This window comes from Phyllostomus discolor, chromosome 11, assembly GCF_004126475.2.
Source record: "Phyllostomus discolor isolate MPI-MPIP mPhyDis1 chromosome 11, mPhyDis1.pri.v3, whole genome shotgun sequence".
NCBI lineage: Eukaryota > Metazoa > Chordata > Mammalia > Chiroptera > Phyllostomidae > Phyllostomus > Phyllostomus discolor.
Genome location: NC_040913.2, coordinates 69,601,417 through 69,618,946, shown reverse-complemented (window position 1 = coordinate 69,618,946; position 17,530 = coordinate 69,601,417). Strand labels below are relative to the sequence as shown.

Genomic DNA, 17,530 nt, shown 5'->3' with positions numbered 1-17,530 from the left:
AATGGTGAGCATGTATAGACAACTCCCTAGTTAACCATAGAGACCGGTGATACTCCACCCAGCACAGCACTCACCTACATAATCTGTAAAGGAAAGGAATCCAGGGCCCCACACGAGATGGCAGTGGATAGACAAATTAAGAGAAGAGACAGGAATGAACATCGGTCATCCTGTGTGTCAGGCACCATTCCGGATACCTTACATACTTACCTGACCCCTAGGCCAGCCCCATTAGAAGCCTATTTTATGGTGGGAAACTGCACGGCATGGGTTAAGTAACTTGCCCAAGGGTCACACAGAAAGTGGTAGACCTGAGATCCAAACCTAGCTCTTTCTGACTCCGAAGCCCACACTCCTTCTAGCCAGTCAGTTGAGAGTCTGGTGAGCCTGGAGGGTTCCCCCAAAACCCTTGCATCTCAGAATGTTCCTCTTACATCAGTTGACATTAGCATAGCTCTTCCACCAGGAGAATGAAGTGAAACATCTGGTGGAACGGATGATGGCACTGCAGACGGACATTGTGGACTTGCAGAGAAGCCCGATGGGTCGGAAGCAGGGCGGGACGCTGGACGACCTGTGAGTACCAGCTGGGCGGGGCACACACGCTGTCCCCGACATACACACAGGCCAGAACTGGAGTTTCCACATGTGTGTTGGAATTGTGTGGTTATTAAGTAAGCTCATGGAACTGTTCTCCTGTAGACATGCACCCTCCCCACCCCCAGTGAGTCATCTCTGCATGTTCCAGAAATGAGCAAGGACAGATCATCATCACTCTGAGCCTTAGTTTCCATATCTACAAGGTGGGGTGGGGACCCAAAAAACCCCGGAATTTGTTTATGAAAATTGTGTGTTATTCTTGCATGTTTAAACTTCAGTCACCTTCAAAGTACTCTCCATCTGATGCAGTACTCCTATCAAGATGTTTTTCCACTGCTCAGAACAGTTTTTGACCTTGTCAACTTTGATGCCTTTTAGTGCTTCTACCGTTTTTTGTTTCACGTCTTCCACATTGGCAAAATGTTTCCCTCTGAGGTTTTTTTCCATCTGGGAAACAAGAAAAAAGTTGTTTGGGGCAGGATCAGGTGAATGGGGGGTGCAGCATGAGGGTCATGCCATTTTTGGTCAAAAACTGCTGAACACTCACTCAGTGCAGTGTGAGCAGGTGCACTTATAAATCACCCATCATGAAACAGGCAAATGCAATGAAAGAGTCTTCCAAAAAAATTCACTGAAGCCGAACACAGCCTCTCACCACAATGCCAGCTGGTGCAGTGATACAAATGGGTTCCTAGAACACTCACAAGGGCCCTACCCTCCAGAAGATGATTCCTGTTTTTGGCAGGGCCACCCCTTGTATTTAGTGGCCAAAAAAATTGTCTGACCTCCCAAAGTTGGGAAGATCAGTTCAGATAATGCATAGAGCAGTAGTTTATAAACTATGAAAGTTATTCTGCAAGGAGCCTTTCCCACGGCATCAGGCGTCACTGTTCGTCCAGCCCACCCTGACCCAGGTGTAGCTCAAAGAGAAGGACGAGACTGGCAACTCTTAGAAGTTTGGACCCGGAAACTGTTCTTTTGAGGTATTTGTCAGGACTTCGCCTTGGCTCTAAGAGGACGCCTGGCATGAAGGAAATTGCACACGGACCCCAGGGTGCAGAGTGGAGGGAGGCAGCGAGCACATCGGCCTCTCAGGAGCTCTCACTTGGGCTCAGCAGTATCCTCTGATGCTTTTACCAAGATTCTCAGGACCAGGAGCCAGACTGTCAGAAATCTGATTGTATTCTGCATTTTCATGAGTCATATGCACCTTCATTCTCCTCTAGTTTTCAAATGAAAGTCACCTCTGAAAATGTTAGCCAGTCTCACTGTGTTAAGGTGAAAAAGGGACAGGAGTTTGTGTCCACCTGGGCTCGTATTTCTAAGAGAGAGCTGTGTTCTCCTGGCTTGGGGCCAGGGATGGCACCCGGAAGCACTGCTGCGGAAGCCGAGGGGATAGGAATTCCATGGGACAGACTGGAGACTCCTCTCCTTTAGGTCGTCTCTCCTGAAACTTTGGAGATGTTTGATAATGATCATCTCCTTATTATAGATAATCATCTATAATATCACCAGGAATAATCATTTTCCCCAGTGAAGACATAGTGTCAGTCTTATTTCTAGAAATCAGCAACTCTACTGGCAGGAATTAGCTTATTAATGCTTCAAATGTGCTAATTTGGCCTCAAATCTAGACAGAACTTCTTCTTCATGTATTTCAGAGAAGAGCAAGCAAGGGAGCTTTACAGGAGACTCAGGGAAAAACCAAGAGGTGAGCGGGGTTTTATGTCTGCCTCGGGTCCCTTGTTGCCTCAGGTGTGAGGCCCTGGTCTCCATGCCGGCCCCCTGCAGCAACTGTGCACCTCCTTCCCTCTTTCCAGACCAACGGACTGAGGGTGACAGTCAGGAAATGGTGCGACTGCTGCTTCAGGCCATCCAAGCCTTTGAGAAGAAAGTGCGAGTGATTTATACACAGCTCAGGTATGAACCCTGACTTTCCTACTCCAGGGGGAATGTGGAGAAGCAGCAAGCCTTGTGAGGCCATTTCTTCACTCCACTCTGATGCGCTTACCCACCAGAAGAAAATTTTTATACAGTTGCCGAATGGACTCATAACTGCCAGGGATTATGTTCTCCTGCTTTCTCTACTTGAAATGCCACTGCATTTTGTCTTGTTTACTCTTTACAGTAAAACTGTGGTTTGCAAGCAGAAGGCTCTGGAATTGTTGCCCAAGGTGGAAGAGGTGGTGAGTTTAATGAATGAGGATGAGAAGACTGTTGTTCGGCTTCAGGAAAAGCGGCAGAAGGAGCTCTGGAATCTCCTGAAGATCGCGTGTGTGAGTGAGCCCCGTGGCCAGGCCCGCAGCCCACTCCAGGCCTTCCTCCCTCTGTGCGCTGTCATCGCCGTGCAAGAGGGACCACAAACCCACCGATAACCGCTCAGCTGCTGCTGCTTGGCTTTCACTTCTTCGTGCCTTAGAGCGAGCAGTGGGGGGCGGAGTTAGGGCCTAGGCCCATTGTTTCTGTTTATGCATGTGTTCATTTCCTGTGACCACTGTAATAACTTACCACGGTGTATTCGGTCAGAAGTCTGAAATCAAGGTGCTGGCAGGGTTAAGCTCCCTCTGAGGGCTCCAGCGGAGGATGCTTCCTTGTTTCTTCCAGTTTCTGGTGGCCCCAGGTGTTCCCGGGTGCACCACTCCGCTCTCTGCCTCTATGTTCTCATGGCCTTCTCTGTGTCTGTCTCCTGGGTGTCTCTTAGAAGAACACTTGTCACTGGGCTTCGGTCCCACCAAATTGTCCAGGATGATCTCATCTCAGGACCTTTAACTACATCAGCAAAGACCCTTTTTCCAAAAGCTTACATTTCCAGGTTTCTAGAATTAGGAACGGACAGATCTTCTGGGGGTCCTGCACTTAGCCCTCTGCAGTGCATGGCAGCATGACGTGGTGGGTCCTCATCTGTGTGTGCTGCATCTGTTCTAGTTTATACTTTCTGTGCCCACCACCTGTCTCATGTAGCTGTGAGCACTGAATGTTGCTTAGAGGGAAAACATAACACAAAAAAGAAAGCTCAGGACAGAGAAGAGAAAAGAGCCAGGCAAAAGTGATGGAAACCAGAGCTGATGAGAGAGTGACCCTCACGGTGAAGGCTGCACAAAGCTGAAGAGATTGAAAAGAGAGCCATGGAGTTATTGATAGCCTTTAAGAGCAAAGAGGAGGCCTGGCTGGTGTGTCTCAGTGGATTGAGTGCCAGCCTGCGAACCAAAGGGTCACCGGTTTGATTTCCAGTTAGGGCACAGCCTATGTTGCAGGTCAGGTCCCCAGTAGGGGGCGCACAAGAGGCAACCACACATTGATGCTTCTCTCTTTCTCCCTTCCTTCTACTCTGTCTAAAAATAAATAAATAAAATCTAAAAAAAAAAAGAGCAGAGGAGAATGGGAATATAGTTGCTTAAGGTGGAAGCAGGATACAAGGATGGTGTTTTTTAAGATCATGGAAACTGGAGTATATTTACAGGCCTAGCAGGAGACAGTGTTTGGGGATTCACAGCATCAAAGTGACAGGAGACAGTTTAGTCTTCAGTCTTGAGAATGATGGTGAGGTCAGTATCATGAGCTTGGCCTTGGGAAGGGGTGAATGACATTTTCTTCTATAAGTAAGGAGGGAAAAAACGGGAGATTTGACCAGGCAAAGAATACTGAAGAGGGAAGCTGAGGTATTCACAAGCGATGGCCTGGTCTGCGTCCATTCACTCTTGATTGAGTGCTGACTGTATGTGCCCAGGAGGGAGCTGAAAACTCGAGCTGCAGGAGGAAAAGTATGCATGGTGCCTGGCCCGACGAGCTCATGATCTGGTGAGGTGCCCAGACGGGGGAAGGAATGACGACAGTCCAGGGCAGGAAGTGCCATACAGCAGCTGTAATAAGCACTAGCTGTGGCATGAATGCAGAGGGGGAATGCCAGCTTCAGTCTTAGAGGTGAAGGGCCCACAGAGAACATTCACAAGGAGGTATTGTTTCACCTAAAGTGTCCGTAGGACGTAGGTGGGTGGCTAGGTGGAGATGAGGACATTCCAGGACAAAGACATTGCTCTGTCAAAGCCTGGAGGGAGGAGGTATCAGCAGGCTGGTGTGGTGCTGGGGAGGGCATCCCAGGGATGGCACTCGACAGGCAGGCAAGGGCTAGCTCATTCAGGCCACACTTTATTTTAAAGAGATGGAGGAAACATTGCAGTATTTGTTTTTTCATCTCATACTGAAGGGAGTTAATTTTGGGAATGGGAGGATCCCATTAGGGTTTTAGAAAACTCACTCTGGTGGCAGCTGGAGAACAAATTTGAGGCTTTGGCAGACCCCACTGTCAAGCATGAGGGGCCACTCAGTGGGGCTGGAGTTGAGCAGTTCCTGTGTGCACAGGATAGGCCAGTAGAAGGGTGAGGAGCCGAACAGCACCATGGGGATCTCCTTCCTCACTTGTGGACCAAGGAAGAAGCAAAGGAGGTAGATGGCTGGGCCTCTCCGATGGTGATAATCAGCAGGGAAGATCCAGCAGAAAGACAAAGGGCAGGAAGACTAGGAGACTTGAATGGCTGGCTGAGGTTGGACCTTGACGTTTGGCTGGAAGGGAAGATGTGGAGCCAGGACAGGTCCCACAGTTTGAGCGGCCGAGAGGGATGAAAAGCTGTGGGCTGCAGCGGGGGTGGTGAGGAGAGGGTTTAATGAGCAGCAGGTGAGGCCCACAGATGAAGGCGTAGTGAGGAGGAGGTGCTGAGAAGGTCAACCGTAGGTCGTGTCTGTGGGCTGTGGGTTTGAGCAGGTGCAAGTAGCTGGAGCAGGAGCCATCGGTTTAGCATCATGGCTTCGATGCGGAGTGGCTGCAGCAGCCTGGGAGTCAGAGCATCTTGGTTTTCTTCTCAGCGTCCACAGAGGGTGCAATTCGCAGGAAGTCACTGACAACTTTTTTATGTGTCTTAGTCTTCTACTTGGAAAAGAGTAAAAACATCTCACTTTTCATTTCCGTATAAGAGTTCATTAAGCAATCAAACTTAATGAAATAAAGCCTACAAATACAGGCACTCAAATCTCCCTATACAGTGATTCTCACCTATCGTGGGAGTTACGTTCCAGAGCCCCCCGCCACAGGTGAAAATCCTCGGAAGTAGCGGCGTTATACATATTTTGTTATTTATATATATTTTAAGGCTTTATAAACCTTTCCCACACTCCTATAAACCTTTCCCACTCTCTTATTAACCTTTCCCACACTTATAAACACTTCATATGCTCTTAAACCCTTTCTACACTCTTAAACCTATGTATTTTAACAACATAAAATTCTATATGGGTACTCACCAGTGAAGTATACAGTCGTCCCTCGCTATATTGCGGTTCACTTATTGAGGCTTCACTGTATCTCAAAGTATTATTATTCAGTGAAGCCTCAATAAGTGAACCGCGATATAGCGAGGGATGACTGTATTTAGAATCTCTTATCAAAATGTACACCTAATACAGAAATGTTTTCTAAACAGAAAGGCAAACTGCCAATTGTCATGGATAGAGGTGTTGACCGAGATCCTCTAGGAATAACATGTGTCTGATAACCAATTGTCTCGTGAGGAAATACCATGATGTGAATGCAGGAGTTGGCTTTTCCCTTTGCTCCAGAACTTGGTTGACTTCCCTTTCGGTCTGTGTTTCAGAGCAAGGTCCGTGGTCCTGTCAGTGGAAGCCCAGACAGCATGAACGCTTCTCGCCTTAGCCACTCTGGTCAGCTCATGTCTCAGCCTCCCACTGCCCCTGACTGCTTACCGGAGTCGGTCAGCAAAAGGTACGTCCGTCGTGGTTAACAGCCCGATGTAACATTCAAGGGCGCGTCAGCAGGTCCTGCCGGGGAAGTGGATGTTTATCGCTGATGGGCCGTTTCGCCTGTCTAATGGTTTTGTGCGTGTTCTCCTTTGTGCTTGTTACCCATGGTGGCACTGCAGGCACAAACGCTTCCTAGTGTCTTGGGAGTCAACATATCTCAGTAACCAAAATTTTCTTGTGTGAGGGTTGGATTACTAATTGCTCAATGAGAATGTTGAAAAGTGCTAGTCAGTCACAGGCTGTTTTGTAGTCTATCAGTCACTCTCTGGTCTTCAAAACCAGATTCCCCCCTGCCCCCCAGTCATCTGCCTTCTCCCTCTCACGCCACCACCACTTTGAGTTACCAAGTTACCGTTTTCCTCCCATTGCCTCTCATCACCTCCCGTTCGTCCCTTCCTCTCCTCTCCTGTCACCTCTACCGCTGCTGCAGAGGTGGTGAACAGAGCACTTCAGCCCCTTCTGGCAAGTCTTTCGGCCTCCCTGCTTCCTGCCTGGTTCTGTCTCCAAGCCCTCTCTGGTCAAGTTAGTCCTCACAAAGTTCCATTTTGATCAAGTTACTCCTTGACCAGTAACTTGTAATGGTTTCCTTCTCCCTAGAGGATACATCCTGAGTCTTTTCAGGCATTCACAGCCCCTCAGAGCAGCTCAGGGGGATCCACTGTTCCCACACAAACTCCTTGCGCCAGCCCAGTGGTTCCTCAAGTCTGGTTCAGACTTGCATTAGCAGCATCTTGTTAGAAATGCAGATTCTGCATCAGAAGCTCGGTGGTGGGGCACAGCTGTCGGGATTAAGAAGCCCCGGCTGATTCTGACGCACGCTCAAGTTCGAGAACTTCCCGGAGACGGTCCTCCCATCTGGAGGGCACATCTGCTTCCCACCCCCTCTAAAGCCCTGACCACCGGAACACACGGGGGTCACTCTCTTCTTGGACCTCCTATGGGGGTTTTGTGTTTAATTCAGTCCCACACCCATTAACTCGACATGTTCTATGTGCCACGCCCTAGACACTGGAGAAGAAGTCAGTTCCTGTAGGCAAGTCTATAGACAGAGCAAACAGACTAATGGCTGCCTGGGGCAGGTGGGGAGGGGGAATGGGAAGTGGTTGCCAGTGGGTACAAGATTGCTTTTTGGGTGACGAAAATGTTCCAAGACTACATGATTTGGATGGTCACACAACTCTGTAAATATCCTGAGCCGTCAAAGTGTACACTTTAACTGGGCGAACTTTATGGTATCAATAAAGTTGTTTTAAAAAGTCCTGTCCCAGTATTTGGGGAGTTCATAGCCTGTAGTGGTTTGGTACTTAATCACATGTGGCCTTAGGTTCTCGATTCCCTCCCCAACCTACCGTGGGGTCCCTGAGGATAATGCCTGGGTCCTGTGCCTCCCACGTTGTCCTCTGGAGCCGGCACTGAGCCTTGAACCTAGTCAGTAGTCCTGGAGATGAGATTAAGCAGAAAGGCGCCCTGTGTTCCTTCCATCAGAGTGCCACACCTTGCAAGGTGAGAGGACACTGCTTTCCGGGATTTGTCCTGTTCCCTCCAGTAATCACGGAAAGATCTGGAAATGTTATCCTGGGAGCACAGGTCATAGAGCTGCGGTTAGAAAAGGCGGGTGGCCTGTTACACTCTCCCCTGTCTCCCCATGGCCCGTTCTTGACAGAACACGTGCATGGTGGCCACAGAAGGGGGAGAGCACAGGTGAAATGAAACCAGCTCCCAGACCTTGCTTTTTGTCGGATCTCAAGAGACTGTGGAGACCTGGTGAAACTGCTTGGTCTCTCTCTATTTCTTGCCATTTCAAAAATTAGAAAACAGGTGATTTGGGATTATCTTTAGATTTTGGCAGTTTGGAAAGAATTAATAAATTCAGCTATCTAGTTAAGTCCAAAAGAGCTCTTTTACTTTTAACCTTTTTATTAAGCAGGGGTCGGTTTGCTTTCCCACACCGTGACAGGTAACACCAGATTCGGGCTTCCAAAGAGTGCTTCCCTGGAGGCATGAGGTCACTCGCTTACAACATGGTGCTTTAAGACACTCGGCACCAAAATAATTCTCACTCAGTTTTTAAAACTTTGTTAAAATTTCTTTAGCATATTTTAAAACAGTATCATCTTGAAAAAATAATGCTGACCACTCTCTAACAACTTGATCCTTTCCTTTAGTGACGCACTGGTGGCCGAAGCACACACTCTCTGCACCCAGCTTGAAAGCGCAATGCAAGACACCATGAAAGAACAGGACCAGAGTTTACGGGTAATGGCCTGTGTGAACCCCAGCTATTCTGTGTCCCTTCTACAGCAGATGAGAAAAAGAAAATGGAAAGGCATTGTTTCCTTGATCTCAGTATACACGCAGGGTGTTCTAGTGCAGTTGACCCTTAAACAATGCAGGGGTTGGGGTACTAACCCCCTGCACAATCAAAAATCCACATGTAACTTTTGACTTGACAAACTTAACTATAAATAGCCTACTGTTGACTTCACTAATAACACAGTCAATTAACACATATTTTGTGTATGTATTAATACTGTATTCTTTATAGTAAAGTAAGCTAGAGAAAGGAAAATATTATTAAGAAAATCATAAGGAAGAGAAAATACATTTACTGTATTTATTGGAAAAAATCACATACAAGTATACCTGCGTAGTTCAAACTGTGTTGTTCAAGGGTCAGCTGTACATATTTATTATTATTCATCATCGAAATAATGCTCACATTATGAAATGGGCACAAGTACTTTACGTGCATTACCTCATTTAATCCTTACAACATTTGGCAATGAAGAAGGTAATATTATTCCGAAAAGACCTGCCCTGTTCCCCCCGCACCCTCACCCCCGGCAACTTTTGCTCCATTGCCGAGCATTTGTGTGTTGTGGGTGCTGTGCTGGCTTTCAGGGACAAAGCAAGAACCTGTCATGGCCCAGCTTCTCAGGGACTCAGAGCTTAGCAGTAGGTAGTACTGGTTATAGGGAAACTAACCTAAAGAAAGCCAGTCGAGATATAGGTGCATTAAGGCAGAGCTGCCCTGGTCTGGTGGCTCAGTTGGTTGGAGCATTGTCCCATGCACCCAACAGGTTGTGGGGTCCATCCCTGTCAGAGCGTGTACATGAGGCAGCCAGTCAATGTTGCTCTCTCACATCCATGTTTCTCTCTCTCTCTCTTCCTTCTTCTCTCTGAAGTCAATAAAACAAATCCTCTGGCGAGGATTAAAAAAAAGACAAAACCAACATTACGGTGAGGATCCTAAGTCATTCCCTTAGACCTTTACAGGGCCTCTTCTCGCCAGTACAATTACCTGCTAGCCTCCCCCGTAATTTCTTAGTTTTCAAAAGGATCAGAGGGGATACCATTAATTGTGATGATATGGTATTTATTCAAGTGTCATTCTCTGGTTTGGTGGCTTTGTGTACCTGTTGTTGCTGCTCTTCCTCCTCATGGGACTGTATATTTAATCCTTTCATTGCTAATTTGCATTTCTACCAGAGGAAGAGGACGTCTTTAATTAGAGTACTTCCCCTGGTGAGGTTGGAAATCAATAACTGAGATTTGCTTTGCTCCTAGATTATGATGTACTCCTATAGCCACAGGGCCTTTGCTTATGATATTGCTCCACCTGGAATGCTTTTCATACTACCTACCCACAGTGGGCGTAAATAAATGCCATGAGTACAAGTAATACTAAAATTGCCTTTCCAGTTTCCATAGTCCAGGAATCTCAGGGACTGTAAGCCAGTCCAAAGAAAAGATCCTCTGTGGTTTTGAATATGTCCCTTTAGCTCAAGGGTACCCTGCAATAATAAGACTTATTAATGAGAGGGTTTATATTTCCTTCTACATTGTGCTGGTTGCCTCCCAGAGAAGAAAAACAGCCTGAGGTGTATTGGTGGCTGCTGTATTTTTAACCTGCCATTTGACTTTCAGTCTCTAGACTGGAGCTGGTTGCAGACGGAGGAAGAAGAGCAGAATAGCTTGGAGCAGGCCTCATGACTGTGTGTGTGGCCTTGACCACCTGATGGGGCTGCCTGGCCTGAGGCCCTCCCACAGTGGTCCCTGCTATACAGATGTCTTTGGCACCCAGCATCTTTGGCATGCAGATGGAGACCTTCACACTTGTCCCACAGTTGTGGTGTTGACTGTGGACCAAGGGTGTGGCCCTCTGTGGGCACTGCCGACAGCTTGTCCGTACACTGGAAGTCCTCCATCCCAGAGGCCCAGCAAACATGGATGCCAGGCATGAGCATTCGGGAGACTAAACCACTAGAAACTACTTCCTCTTCTCTGAAAAAAGTACTCAAGTACAGTTGCACAAAGACCACTGGACAAATGTCTAAAGTGAATTTTGGGGGACATAGTACGAACAGCACTTGGTGCCGGCCTGTCTTCTCTGGAACCCTCCTAATCTCCAGAGGCCCTGACCCACATGTCCTCACCATCCATATTCCCCTGGATTTGGGTTCTCTTGAACAGATTTTTAAGTCATGCATTTGGCCTGGCCCCATCCTTCCTCTCCCATTTTTTCATTTTATGGCTGCTAAAATTGTCCTTTTACTTACACGTTGGTTGTTATTCTCCCTTTGGCAAGGTTGTGAATGCAAGCTCCCTGTCTGTAGTCCTTTCAGCCTCGGAGTGACTCACTAGAACCAGGATGGAGGAGCAGCTTCCTTCTTTTAGTTCCCAAAGATGACTTGGGAGTGAGTTGTCATGCAGAAGAAGGAAAGGAGAAAAGGTTACCTGTCACCACTGGCCTGCTGACCACAATGCTCACACCTCCTGTCCTTGCTCAGTCGCGTCGTGTGTGGTGGTAGGGGGCCAGGGAGTCCCTGCCCCTCATATCATCTAGCAGTATTAAATTGTTTTATTTAAAAACTCGTTTCTGTATCTTCTAATATGACTCAAACACTCATAGTGGGTTTCACAATCCACTTTTATAGTGCCTTCGGTTATGACTTATGAACTCATAATCCAACTTAAATTTTATAAGATGGAATAGTGCCTTTACCAAACAGTGCTGTAGCACTAGGACTGCCTCTTTGACATTTCATAAAACTTTACATAAAAGCAGGAAAGCAAAACAAGTTCAGATGATGACAGAAATGAGTTTGGTTAGAGAATAAAGTTGGAACAGAAGAGTTTCACAAAATGGCTTCCATGGAAATACTACAGAAGGGTTTCATGGTCAAGTAAGTTTTGGAAATATTTCATGTTTTAATTGCCTCTTAGAGCCACATTGTACACTGGTATATTAAAGTAAACAGGTCTTTGAATAACATTTCATTCAATGTCATTTCACTACAGTGTTGATGAGATACTATAGGAACTTAACTCTTGTTTGTATCAATTATCCTATGGTAAAATTGGTTTCATTATATATCATTTTGCTTAAAGTTGCAGAACCTATTGACAATATTTTGTTACTGTCACAGTTTGTTGAAATGGTGACATATCTTAAGGTTGAGCAACTAACTTATCTTGGTTTATCCAGAACTTTCCTGGTTTTAGTCTGTAAAGTTCTGTATCCCAGTAAACTCAGTTCCTGCCAACCTGGGATGATTAGCCATTCTACATCATGATGTGTCCAAATCCTGTGAAATTTGAAGCATTTGACACTTCAGCAAAATTGCAATTTAGGATACTCAATAAGTACTTATTGAGCACCTCTATATGGCAAACAAAAATTAATTCCTTACTTTCATGGAGCTTACATTGGTGGGAAGGTGGGTAGAACAAGCAGTAGATAATAGACAAATAACGTGTAAGTTTCAAATAGTTTCAATGCTATGAAGAAAATGAAACATAGTAATGGGTAGAGAGTGTTAATAAATCTTGTTCAGGAATGTGACAAGGATGTGATTACTGGGCTGAGGTCTGGATGGTGAGAAGGCAGCCAGGCAAAGGCCTGAGCAATGTGAGAAGAGCCCCGGAGCGGGTACGTGTGTGCGGTAAATCCTGATACATACGAAACGGGAAAGTCAGAACCGGGAGAGATGGTAGGGGATAGGTTACATTAAGCCTTGTAGGCCATGGAAAGGAGTGTGGATTTTATTCTAAGTGCAACAAGAGGGTATTTAAGCAAATGAATGACATTTTCTGATATGCATTTTTTTTAAAAAAACACTCGTGTCCTACTTGGAACAAGAGGAGAAGCAGGAAGCCCACTGAGGAGGTTACGGCAGTAGCTGGGGAGTGAGATCACGTAGAGTGCACTAGGGTAGGGGCAGTAGAGGTGCTGAGAGGTAATCCAGTTGAGAATGTATATTCTGGAGACAGATCAGACAAGACTTGCTGACAGACTGGATGTGCAGCGTGAAAAGAGTAATTGTGACTCCCAGGGTTTTTGTCTGATGGCAGGGTGGATTAAAGTATCATTAACTAAAAAGGAACCAATCAAATGAGAGATGATATTTGCAAACATTAGCTCTGACAAGGGGTTAATGTCCAAAGAACTCATATAACTGAACACCAAACGGTCCAATTTAAAAAAGTGGGCAGAGAACCTGAACACTTCTCCCAAGATGACATACAAATGGCCAATAGATATATGAAAAGATGCTCCATTTCACTAGCTATTAGGGAAATGCAAATCAAAACTACAATAAGATACCACCTCACACCTATTAGAATGGCTACTATCAGCAAGACATGTGACAAGGGTTGGAGATGTGGACAAAAAGGTACCCTCATTCACTGCTGGGAGTAATGTAAACTGGTACAGCCACTATGGAAAACAGTATGGCATTCCTCAAAAAATTAAGAATAGAGTTACCATATGATCCAGCAATCCCTTTTCTGGCTATCTACTCAGAAAACTTGAAAACATTTATTTGCAAAGACATATGCACCCCTGTGTTTATTGCAGCATTATTCACAGGGGCCAAGACATGGAAACAACCAAAGTGTTCTTTGACAGATGATTGGATAAAAATGTGGTACATTTTTACTGTGGAATACTACTCAGCCATAAATAAAGATAAAATACTGTCCTTCGTGACAACATGGATGGACACTGAGAATATGATGCTAAGTCAGAAAAAGCTAAGAACCACAATTTCTCTCATATATGGGATATAAAACTGAAACTCACAGACACAACAGTCTTGTTACCAGAGGGAAGGAGGTGGAGGGTAGTAAAGAGTAAAGGGGACAAAATATATGATGATGGAATATGATTTATCTTTGGGTGGTAGGCACACAACGCAATATACATTTGAAACCAATGTCACCCCAATAAACTTTAAAAAGTGTCATTAACTGAGATGGGGAAAAGTTAAGGAGAAGCTAGTGGGTGGGGCAAGAATGGAGTTCTGTGGGACATTTTATCTTTGAGATGCCTACTGTGGACAATTAGAGATAGCCAGTAGGCAGTTTGATACATGGTACTAGAGCTCAAGAGGGATCAAGGCTAGAAATACAAATTTAGGAAACTACAAGCTAGACATGGTATTTAAACAGGTAAAACTGGACAAGGTGGAAAAGCTGGTTAGATCAAGGCCAGAGGCACTTTCCCACAGAGGCTGGAGAATGGAACTGGGAACCAATACAAAAAAAACAAACTTGAGGAGTGGCTACTACAGAAGGGTAAGGAAGAAGGAAAATGCAGAGCATATACTATTTTAGAAGCCAGTTGAAAACACTATTTCAAGAAGAGAGTGGTTAAGTGTTGGGAACCACCCTGCCTGGTTTCAGGAGCTGTAATCCCCCATGGCTAAGGCTGAGTAAAGGACCTTGGGACCATAAGCCACTTAGGAGACAAAGCTTATCTGCCTTTTAGGGGCACCACCTCTGCCTCCTTCCTCTTCACCCTGCTTGGCTCCTCGGTGGATGACTGGTCAGCCAATGATGGGTAAGATTCCTCAAAAGAGGGATGACCTAAGACAGGCATGGCTGTGAAGGGGCCCTCAGGGAAGGACTTGGGGAGATACAGAGTAAGGGGGTGATGGATTCTCACCCCTCGGCTTTGATATAGCCTGAGTCCTCATTCTGTCTGCAAGAAGTCTCCTAATCTCTTGGCTGCCTTACTTCCCCTGCCTGACTTAAGCCTGAAACAATGCAGGAGGGTGGTGCAGCCCTGTGGTGGAAAGGGAAGGTTCCCTAGGGCATCAGGCCTAAAAAAGAATGCATAAAATCCTATAAAACCTACTTTGCTAATACCCTCAATTTAAATGATAAGGGTCCAAGCAGGAAGGGAGTTTGTTCCTCAAAGTTTTATGCCCTTTAATTATCTGACCCTGACTCAGAACAAGCCCTCAGAGTTCTTTGAATGTTATCTATTGTTTAAATCATTTCTGCCTGACAATGATTGATGAGCTTTACATATACACCCTGTATTCCTATGCAAATTGAACCCAATAAAAGCTTGTCAAGGCAAGGGTCGAGGCACTCTCCCCTTGAGAGAGTGGCCTCGCCATTCCTTTTCCTCGACAGGACTCAGTAGTCCGTGTGAATTTGTCTCATCTCACCCACAATGCCGCAGACCCCAGGAGCCGGGATCTGCATAGTTAGGTGGATCAGATGTTAATGGTTGATCCAAAAAGAAAAGGACAGAGAATTGATTATCTCCCTTGGGTTTTCTGGCACTGGTTCCGTTGTTTTTTGTTTTTTGGTTTTTTTAAGTTGACATGATACTCATATAAAAAATGATCCCACAATTTCCCAAAGTCGTAACATTCATTTTTCAGAGATGAATAAAAACTTTAATGAAGAATGGTCATTCTTCAGAACAAAATAATATGAATATAGCCTGGAATAGAGATGGAGAGGAAAAACAACAAAAACAACTAAGATCCACCTTTTTTTTCAAAAATCTTTAAACATTTTATTAAAGAACAGCTACTTTGGAAACTAAAGACACTTAAGCACTAATCTATTCATAGAGTTTCTTCACAATTAAAGAAGTTGACATCAAATGGACACAAAAATCCTACAGAAGACCCATATATTTTAAAAATCCATTTGTAGAAAGCAGGTCAGATGGATTCCAAGACCACCTGAATGTAGGAAGCAGCATAAAGCATTCTGCTGGGGCATAAAGGCAGGAACCAGTCCCTGCAGTCAAGAAAATTTTTTGGCCTCTGGTCTAAATACTTGCCTCTAGCCTGGGTTCAAAGAAGATCCTGATCATTTAAACTGGTTGTCAATCAATGTCCCCTTCATCTTCACTTTTTTGGCTTCCAGTTCAGCCATCTCTTGCAGCTGCCTTTTGCTCATGCCTTTGCGCTCTAGCTGTTTTTCAATCACTTTGGCATTCTGTGCATATGAGTCAGCAACTTCCCTAGCCTCAATCTCCTCTTCCTCTTCATCAATAGTAGACACAGTGACAGAGCTGAACTTGCCCATGTCTTTGGTCCGTTTGGTCACCATCACCTTCTTAGGAGGCTCTTGCTTCTGAGTATATATATTCATTTTCCCAAAACCCTGGCCGAACTTGACTACTGCTCCATCCACAACGAAGGTCACGGGAGCGTTCTTTGGCTGGGACTGGTAGAAGAGTGGCAGTCCACACTTCACACACTTCTTCCTGTACTGACGTTCAATGCCTTCGGGCCTGCGAACATACATAGTCTCCTGGTCTTCTGTGTTACAAAACTTGTGGGCATGTTTGGCAGCATCAATCACCCGGGACCGATCCCGGGGCCTCATGGGCAATTTCTCCAACTGACAGTCCAGCACCAGAACCATCTGGCCACACAAACAGTAGTAGATGTGGAGGGGCTTCTCACTGTCCTCATATTCCTCCCGGTCCCGTGTGTAGGAGCAGACAACGGACCTGGACACAATTTTAGGCATAGTTCATAGGGTAAGCCCACAATCTCAACACTAAAATAAGGAGTCACGCAGAAATCCAGATGACTCACTTCTAATTGAAGGTGGGAATCAAAGCGTGAAGAAGCTTCAGAATAAAGGTAAAAGGCAATGGATAAGTAGCAAATACAAATATTTACAAAAACCATACAAATACAGTGTACAGAAAGGGTTAGGAGTAACATTAAAAATCTAGTAAATAGACAAATACCCCATTAGAAAAATGAACAAAGGATACAAATAGGAAATTCACAAAAAAAAATACAAATGTCCAATACCTGTAACTTAAGATGCACACTGATACTGTAAACACAAAAAAACACAAGCACAACCTAATCAAAGAAACTATACCTAAAGCATTATTCCACTATTAAAATATGAGAATTTTAAATGAACTGGAATCAAAGACTTGGAAATGTATGTCCCAAAATATTAACAGTAATTAAGATGGATGGCAAGATGTTCATTGACTTTAATTTTCTTTTCTCCTTTTATACTTTTCCCCGATTTTTCTACAGCCAATCATGTATCGCTTTGTAATAAGCTTTTAATTTTATTTACAAAGCAATAGCCTGGAATGTGGCAATTTAATATGAACCCCAGGAATTAACACGGAAAATATTGCTGATGTTACATTTTTATTTCTCAAGCAGAACTAAGTTTCTTAGATATAGGTCAACATGTTGTAGTAACAGCTTAGGTTAAGTACTTCTCCCTTTCTAGTGGCTTTTTCACTTTGGCCCCCACCACAAAAGGCAGAAGAATAAAAAATGTTTCACATAGGAGGTTTTCCTATTATCGTCGTATTTCATTCCAGACTCCTGCTGCCCGGAGTACAGGAGTACGCCAGCGCACTGTGGACTGCACTATATTCTCACATAAAGTTTTGACAGTACGTATGACCCTGGTGTTGCCTCAAATCACATTTTAAATACGTCACGAATTCAATAATTATTATTGTGCACACAAAATGTGCGCAGTCTTCAGTATTCCTCTCCCATCCCACCACCTTATAGACCCTACCATCTTAAGTTTGACTTCAGCGTCAAAAACCGGGCTCCAATTTTTCCCTTTTAGGGAGAGGATTTCAGAGAAACGTACGGGGCAAACAGATACGTCTTAGATTAGGAATCCAGGTCTTCCTGACCCCACTGGGATGCAGTTCTGAGTGTCCACCTTCCTCCTGCCAAATCCAAATTCCAGTCTTCTCCACCCTCCCGGTTCGGTTCTCTCGTCTCACAAACGGAAGTAGCGCGGTCCCAGCCGCGCGCTGGCACCGCCTCCTATCGTGACGTCACCAGACGCGCGCCGGGCG

The 17,530-nt window shown here is 45.2% G+C and overlaps 2 protein-coding genes across 6 annotated transcripts in view; one reads left to right on the top strand and one right to left on the bottom strand.

Moving 5' to 3' along the window:
• The window catches only part of IKBKB (inhibitor of nuclear factor kappa B kinase subunit beta), a 50,600-nt gene extending 39,314 nt beyond the window's left edge, over positions 1–11,286 (top strand). For all 3 annotated transcript variants that reach the window (XM_028526393.2, XM_036011552.1, XM_036011553.1), the window contains 7 exons: positions 467–576; positions 2,262–2,311; positions 2,421–2,520; positions 2,729–2,876; positions 6,246–6,373; positions 8,577–8,667; positions 10,339–11,286. In XM_028526393.2, the coding sequence (XP_028382194.1) occupies positions 467–576; positions 2,262–2,311; positions 2,421–2,520; positions 2,729–2,876; positions 6,246–6,373; positions 8,577–8,667; positions 10,339–10,404 (693 nt within the window). In that variant the 3' untranslated portion in view covers positions 10,405–11,286. The remainder of the gene's footprint in view (positions 1–466; positions 577–2,261; positions 2,312–2,420; positions 2,521–2,728; positions 2,877–6,245; positions 6,374–8,576; positions 8,668–10,338) is intronic.
• On the bottom strand, positions 10,978–17,461 carry LOC114508494 (UPF0428 protein CXorf56-like). Of its 3 annotated transcripts, none has more exons than XM_036011555.1 (2): positions 17,317–17,461; positions 10,978–16,303 (listed from the first exon to the last, which is right to left on the bottom strand). In XM_036011555.1, exon 2 carries the CDS (start codon positions 16,198–16,200, stop codon positions 15,532–15,534), a length of 669 nt encoding a protein of 222 aa, XP_035867448.1. In that variant the 5' UTR covers positions 16,201–16,303; positions 17,317–17,461; the 3' UTR covers positions 10,978–15,531. The 3 variants fall into 3 exon arrangements, with proteins under 3 accessions (XP_035867448.1, XP_035867447.1, XP_035867449.1); XM_036011554.1 differs by having other exon boundaries at positions 15,335–16,303; positions 17,239–17,440; XM_036011556.1 differs by having other exon boundaries at positions 15,335–16,180; positions 17,239–17,439.
• Positions 17,462–17,530: the final 69 nt, after the last annotated feature.

Excerpts from the sequence above, each read along its gene's own strand:
- LOC114508494 (XM_036011555.1), bottom strand. The coding sequence starts at position 16,200 with ATGCCTAAAATTGTGTCCAGGTCCGTTGTCTGCTCCTACACACGGGAC.